The 7,405-nt window shown below is 34.1% G+C and overlaps 1 protein-coding gene across 4 annotated transcripts; it reads left to right on the top strand.

Moving 5' to 3' along the window:
* Positions 1-322: 322 nt before the first annotated feature.
* VTE5 (phytol kinase 1 VTE5) lies at positions 323-6,639 on the top strand. Of its 4 annotated transcripts, none has more exons than XM_086445157.1 (7): positions 323-713; positions 3,972-4,039; positions 4,153-4,284; positions 5,058-5,173; positions 5,252-5,366; positions 5,973-6,090; positions 6,328-6,639. In XM_086445157.1, exons 1-7 carry the CDS (start codon positions 402-404, stop codon positions 6,493-6,495), a joined length of 1,029 nt encoding a protein of 342 aa, XP_086301283.1. In that variant the 5' UTR covers positions 323-401; the 3' UTR covers positions 6,496-6,639. The 4 variants fall into 4 exon arrangements, with proteins under 4 accessions (XP_086301283.1, XP_086301285.1, XP_086301286.1 ...); XM_086445159.1 differs by having other exon boundaries at positions 324-713; positions 6,399-6,540; XM_086445160.1 differs by having other exon boundaries at positions 324-713; positions 6,305-6,540.
* The last annotated feature ends 766 nt before the right edge of the window (positions 6,640-7,405 follow it).

The following is a 7,405-nucleotide window of genomic DNA, read 5'->3' as shown; positions in this document are numbered from 1 at the left end:
GTACCCCCATCCATTTCGATATCATTTAGGATCTGATCTGATACCTTATTGGATCGGTTTTGGATCAATCTTTTCTCGATCTGATAGGGATCCAGTTTGATAAAATGCGAGAAATTATATTATATATTTTGTACATCAAATCTAATTTGAACCCGATCCAATTGTCATTTTGCAGTTCTGGGCCCGATCTTATCCTTATCGGGTTGGTACCAAATCGACCCCAATCCAATCCAGGTTGGGTCCATCGACAGCCAAATTAAATGCATGGGCCATAGGACACGTGTAGAAGGTTTTGTAGGGTAATATGTAAGAGATGCGACCATGGGCTAACAATACTAACGCATCACACATCAAAATAACCCATCGTGACCTCTTCAACCAATCAGACCCGCTCAACCATCATGAGCCGAGTGGCGACCACTATCTTCTTATCCTCCACACCTTCTTCTATCCACCAGTCGAGGTTTTCTATCGTACGCCGATACCCTAAGCTTCCTTTAACCTCTTCGTTCCTAACTGTGAACCACGCTTCGATCCCAAATCTCTTATGGTCTTCTTCTACTTCTTCGAAGATCTCGTCCGCATTACGTTTCTCCCATGCGGTTCACGGCGCGTTTTTACAGGATGCAGGAGCCACGGCTCTCGTTTCTGCTGGCGCGTACGGTCTCGTCTTCGTTTTCGATGATCTCACCAAGAGAAACGTAATCCAACAGGTTTGATTTTTTTCTTTTTTCTCCCGATTTGATTTTTTTCGTCCACGTGGCCGGGTTTGGTCGAGTCCACGGTCCATTCATCTGAAGGGAAATATACTAGCTTTGCTATTCAGTAGAAAGAATTGACTTTCTCGAGTTCGTCTGGTCTCTCGCTCACAACTGATATAGAGTTGACTCGTTTGATCCGTATCGTTTCCGACGAGTCAAACCCTTTAAACCGGTTTAAATTAAGTTAATATTATATATTTATGTTATAGTTGCATAATTTTAATTTTTCTTGTTATAATGTGGATTGGTACAAATCTGTATTTTATATAGATATGTAGATTGCAAACATCTAAATCAGTAAAAAAAAAATTAATTATTTTATATCTTAAACACAAATCCTGCTTGACTTGGCTGAGTTTTTATAAACTTGGGGGGCGTTTGGATCGAATTGTAGAACCTGATTCTTGATTCTGATCATGGACTGTCAAAATCAGATTATAGAAACCGATTTCCAAAACCTAGTTTGGCTCAAATTGTTTCTAAAAACTGATCTTGTGGAAAAAAAAACCTACCCAATTGCACGTCCTGAGATTGAAAATGAGAGTAAAAATATTTGGAAGAATCCAAAATCTTGTTTGGCTAATACTGTTTATGAAAATTGATCTTGTGAAAAAGAAAAAAATTACCCAATTGCACATGTTGAGATTCATAATGACAATAAAATATTTGTCCCTGAGATTGAAGACAATGAATTTGTGACAGAAAAATCAAAGATTTTTGGAAAGAGATTGAAAAGAATGGTTTTTAGGTCATTTTTTTCAAGCTAATTATACGTCTAAGGGGCATGTTAAGATTACCCAAAGAATTATGATGGATTTATATTTTTATATAAAAAATATTATTATTATTGTTGTTGTTGTTGTTGTTTTGTTGTTACTACTACTATTGTTATTAGTTATAATTATAATAGTGTTATTATTAGTTATTATTATTATTATTGTACAATGTATTTCGAGATCATCATAATAGGATAGTGTGTGAGAATTAGGAGAAACAACCAGAGAACTATTTCTGATTCTCCATGTTTTTGGTTTCTAATTATGAAAAAATCAGGTCAATAATCTGAATCAAACGATGTATCAGATTTTAGAATCTGATTATGAGCCAAAATTAGATTCTTGAATCCATACCAAACACCCTCTTGGTATAATGAGAGATATAGAAGCCACCGTGACAGTACACGTTCCAAAACATTTACCAAATCACATTTTTTGTGTGATATATTTAATAAAACACAACTGAGATGGTGCGGTTGTGAGACACAAACCTTTGTGTGGGACCCACTTTAACCACTTTATTTTTTTTCTCTTTACTCGCTCAACTTTATTATATTTACTCTTTTAACCTATTTTATTATTTTTCATTTTTTACCCCTTTAGTCTCAAAATTCTTTAGTAATATCCCTTTAACTTTATTTTTTCACGTTTATGCCTTTACCCCTCCTTCAACCTATAGTTTTGTGGGATCCATTTTATTTCTATTACCCACCCTTCACCCCGTATAACTTTATTATATTTCATCTTTTACCCCTTTAACTCACTTTATTGTTTTTCATCTTTTACTCTTTTAACCTTAAAATTTTTCAATAATACCTCAAACCCAACTAGGCATTACCCAAACCCATTAATTTCGTGTTGATTTTGAGTCGTGTTAAAATTGCCACCACCTGCTCCAACTTTATTTTTTTCGCTTTTACCCTCTTATCCCAACAGAGAATGTCTGTGCCGTAGGCACGGGTGATCTCTAGTATATATATATATATGGGGGCGGTTCATGGGACATATGTAAAAACAATGGTTTTTCAAAATATGGGTTAGAGGTTTTGGATTGAACTGATTTTTTGCGAGGATAGTCACTATGATGAGAAGATCATCCTCACAAAAAATCAGCTCAATCTGAAACTTCTAAATCCATCAAAAGTGATTTACAAATTATTGGTAAAAATTGGCAAAAAATCGACGGTCCACATTCTAAATCACTTTTAATGGGGTTAGAAGTTTCAGATTGGACTGATTTTTTTTTTTCAGATGATCTTCCCATCATAGAGATCATTCTCACAAAAAATCAGGTCAATCCAAAACTTCATATTTTTACATATGTTTTTTCACATGTCCCTTGATCCGTTCCCTATATATATGTATTATAATGATAAGATAACAAAGCCAAAATTGGTATATTATGAAATTAATATCAGGGCATTTACTAAAAGAAAAAAATATTGTCTAAAGATGCTATTGCACAGACTTTGTTTATAGTTTGGAATGTGAACTGTCCCATTAAATAAGACGATTTCATTGCATGTTGTGATATCTCATCCTTTTTTAAATATGGGACGAGTCAATTCAAACTTTAGATGCCTCAACATTTACATTGACCATCTCACTTGCTTTTCTCTAAGATTAAGATGACTCACCCGAGTCATCTCAGTATGTACAAGGGTAGACCTAGGATTTTCTTGTGGAGGGGGCAAATTATAGTTAATTGGAAAGGTTGAAGAGCTTGAAGATTGCTAGTTTTAGGGAGAAAATTCAAGGGTTTTTAGTTGAAAGTTGAAGAAAAAGGCATTTAGGTCATTTTTCATTATTTTATGAGACAAGAGGTAAAAGGTAATGTCATCAGTTTGAAAACAAAGGGTATCTCAAATATTCACCAAAATGTCTACATGCTCCCATTGACATCAGTCTTCTCTAATAAATTAATGCAAAATGACATCATTACTCTCGTGTTCAACCTAATACCAAAAAGCGTTTGATTTCTCTTCCCAATATCAGTCATCTTCAATCTTTGGTAAAAAAATTTGCCCATCTCCAATCTTAAGATTATTCTACTTTAACCTTCAAACCTAAAAAAGATTAAGATATATTTTTGAAGTGGAAGATGACGAGAATTTTTATAGAAAATTTTAGGATTTCCTATTGGGGATTAAGGTGATCAAGTTCAAGGCAATCGACTGAGATGAGGTTAAATAGATCAAAATTAATTTACCATAGAGATTGAAAAGCTTGAAGATGGCTGGATTTTAGGAAGAAAATTTTAAGGTTTTTGGTTACAGGTTGAAAATGAGGGTATTTTGGTTATTTTTTGTTAGTCTAGAAAGGAAGAACAAGGTCAAAAGTTTGAAACACAGGGATATCTGAAGTATTCACCAAGATTGCTCAATGTGATTATCCTTTTTGTGACAATTCTTCAGTTTTCTCCTGTTTAGAGCAGAGTTTGAGCAGAAAAGTGGTACATATATTGTCAGGGTTGCTTTTCCTGTTTTCTTGGCCAATTTTCAGGTATTCCCATCTCATTCTGTTTGAAAATTCTATTGATTTCATGGAGTCATCTTTCTCTTATACTTATGAATTTGTATTTTCTAATTCAGTTAATTATTTTAATCCTATTATAGCACCTCGACGGGAGCTCGCTACTTTGCTGCTTTTGTTCCTCTTTTGAATTGCTTTAGGCTTGTTATCCATGGTCTATCGCTAGTCCCTGATGAAGGTCTTGTGCAGTCCGTCACACGCGAGGGAAACCCAAAGTAATTTCTCCCATACCAACCTCAAGTTGTTCCTTTCTTTCTTTGTATCTATCTTTCAATATTTCTTTTCAGTAAATGTAAAATTATTTGTAAACTATATTTTGTTATCTTGGGTAGAAAAGAGTCTTAAATTACTGCTCCAGTCAGGTTTTCAAAATATTTACCAAAATGGTTTTTTAACTGGTTTGATAACCAACTTATCTTTTCAAGATGGCAAGTTCTCTATCTTTTTTATAGTTGTTAATTTCCTTTTATACCCTCAAAAAAAAAATTGAAAGAGTGTTGGGAGAGTGAATATTGGCCAAAAACTTGTCCACAAAGGCATCCGACATTATGGATTGAGGCAAATTTGGCCATATGGAAGCCTTGAGAGTGAAGTTAGACCAAAAAACTTCTATTATGGATTGAAAAGGAGTACAAAAATACACAATGCCAATCAATAGAGTGATTGGAATTTCTCTGATCTTTGTGAGAAGGATGCTTTTATATATTGTAGATATTTTGGTAATTATTAATAAAACCCTGGCCAATTTTTGTTCTCTTATAATAGGGGTGTAAGGAAATTAACTATTAGTCACTTTACAAAACTTGCAGTTTTGGAAAAATGAGTTTTCCAAAATTGTTGTGGTAAAGATTTTGAAAACCTCTCTAGTGTGGTAAAGTACCCATCATTCTGTAACATTTTTGGTAAATTTCTCCAATATATTTGCTCCAATCATCATTCTGACAAATCAAACTATTTGTAATGTAACTTCACTTTGTTATATTTGCAGGGAACTGCTTAGAGGTCCTCTCTTTTACGTTCTGATATTGATTTTCAGTGCCATCATCTTTTGGCGAGAGTCTCCAATTGGGGTAATCGCATTAGCTATGATGTGTGGTGGGGATGGTAATCCTTCTCTGCCTTATCCAAATTTGATGTTCTTTAGGCTCTTCCATTGTGCCCATTTGACTTGGTGCTTTACAGGATTTGCCGATATCATGGGAAGAAGATTTGGTTTACAAAAGCTTCCTTATAATCATCAAAAGAGTTGGGTTGGAAGCGTAGCCATGTTTCTGTTTGGATTCTTAATTTCTATCGGGTAGGTTTTAAACTTCAGATCCCACTGATTCAAAATGTTGGATGATTTTATATGCATTTTGACATGGGTGTTTCACCAAACAGGGGAAATTACGGTGCAATGGTATTTGTGTTTACGGTTGGGATCATGTGTTTTCATGAATCACCCCGATCCAGACCCTTAAAATATTTAGCATATGGGTGATATCTTATGTTTGCAAATTGTATTTGTATTTACTAAGATTTGCTTTTATACCCTTTTTTCAATTTCAAATAAATGTCCACATAAAAGGATCATAATGATATCCTATATCTTCTAAATATTTTAAAAGAATAATGCTGAAGTGACCTCAAGATTGGACCTCACAAATCACACCCTGACGTGAAAGTGTATGGGAACCATAGATACTTTCCTCGAGATACGAGTGAAAAGCATCTATGATTCCTATCCACTTTCATGTCAAGACGTGCGATATGAGGTCCAATCTTGAGGTCACTCCAGCACGACTCATTTTAAAAATGTGGATGACACGGTAATTTTGTTTTTCTTGCATTATCAGTTTCATACTTTTTTCATTTTGAAATAACATATTTTTTGCTTGGATGAAAATGGTGTTTTGTGTTATAGGATGCTCTACTATTTTTCGTCTCTGGGTTACTTCAAGTTGGATTGGACTTGGACGGTGGAAAGGGTAGCTTTAGTGTCTTTGGTGGCAACAGCGGTGGAGTCCCTTCCCATCACAGAGGTATTAGATGATAACATATCCGTTCCTTTATCAAGTATGTTAATGGCGTTTCTGGTTTTTTATTAGAACAATCGTCACGTTCGATTTTTATGGTCACATATTTGTTTCTATAAAAAAAAAATTCGTTGGTTGGGAGAAAAGGTGTCGCCCTTGATGCTTTTAAGTACTGAAATTTGTTAAATGCATGTACTCTTACAAAATTATGGTGATGAAGATGCTATAATTATGTCTCTAAAGGGTTGGTCATTGGTGAGATTGCCAAGGCCACACCTCAGGGATTCATCCGAGAAATTACTTGGTACGTGTAGGGGGAGAGGATTGCATAAGCCCAGGAATAGTCAGGTTCTCTATGGCGTGGATTTGTCGATTTCAAAGAAAATGATGCTAAATCATATCCATTTTTAAGATATTCGGCATAAAAGGTATTTCCTTGTTCTATCATTGAATTAATTTTTTTTTTTCTTTCGACAAGTACGCATTGTGTGTGCATTTACTTTTTATAGCCTTACGAATCTTGAATAAAGTTTATTTGTATCAATTTCAAAAGAAGGGTAAAAATGTAAACTCAACAAAATGCAAGTATAAGGGATTTTTTTTGTTGTGAAAAAATAATTTAAGGTGATTGATTGCATGGAAAGTCATTTTTTCATAAATTTTGAAATTTAAAGTGAAAAATGAGTAGGTGGGACAATCAAATTCCTCTGTTTGATTGTATTTAGAAAATACTAAAGGGAAAAAAAAAAGTAGAAGAAGAAGGGAGAAAGTAAGGGAAGGGAAAGTGGAGGGAGGAGAGTGGTCGGAGACGACAACCGTGATGGTGGTGGTGGGGAAGAATAAAGGATTGGGGTTTTGATTTTGGGGTGGATTTCATTTCTAACGGATAGTAAAGTGAACTCCACATTTTTTTTAATTTTTGGAAGAGGGTGAAAAATCATTTTCCATAACAAAAATCAATCAAATACATGTAAAATATTTTTTCTTATTTTCCATATGCAATCAAACACACCCTTAGTACCAAAATTGACTATGCTAATTTATAATAAATATTTTTAAAAGGGGTTTGGTACAATTATTTCAACAACTTGTAAGCCCATTTTTGTACTTTCTCCCAAAATTATTGCTATTAGAGCTGAGACAGGATGAGAATTTATCTGAATCCCATCATTTAATCATGGTGGGCCCTCGTTTGTTAAATTATCCTTCCATAATTGAAATTAATCTTTCTAAAAAATCTTGACTTGAAAAGAGTTTTAAATTTTCTTCAAACATATTAATTCATGAAATTTTGTTTAAAATTTCCTAACGTCGCAATGAT

The sequence above is a fragment of the Akebia trifoliata genome, chromosome 6, assembly GCF_017979445.1.
Source record: "Akebia trifoliata isolate Shusen 1 chromosome 6, ASM1797944v1, whole genome shotgun sequence".
NCBI classification, from domain to species: Eukaryota; Viridiplantae; Streptophyta; class Magnoliopsida; order Ranunculales; family Lardizabalaceae; genus Akebia; species Akebia trifoliata.
This window is presented reverse-complemented; position numbering and strand designations above follow the sequence as displayed.

What these genes read in the sequence shown, in the direction of transcription:
- VTE5 (XM_086445157.1), top strand. Translation starts at nt 402, where the DNA reads ATGAGCCGAGTGGCGACCACTATCTTCTTATCCTCCACACCTTCTTCT. An exon ending in GGATTCTTAATTTCTATCGG is followed by an intron (nt 5,367 to 5,972) that starts GTAGGTTTTAAA and finishes TTTGTGTTATAG; the next exon opens with GATGCTCTACTATTTTTCGT. An exon ending in AGTCCCTTCCCATCACAGAG is followed by an intron (nt 6,091 to 6,327) that starts GTATTAGATGAT and finishes ATGTCTCTAAAG; the next exon opens with GGTTGGTCATTGGTGAGATT.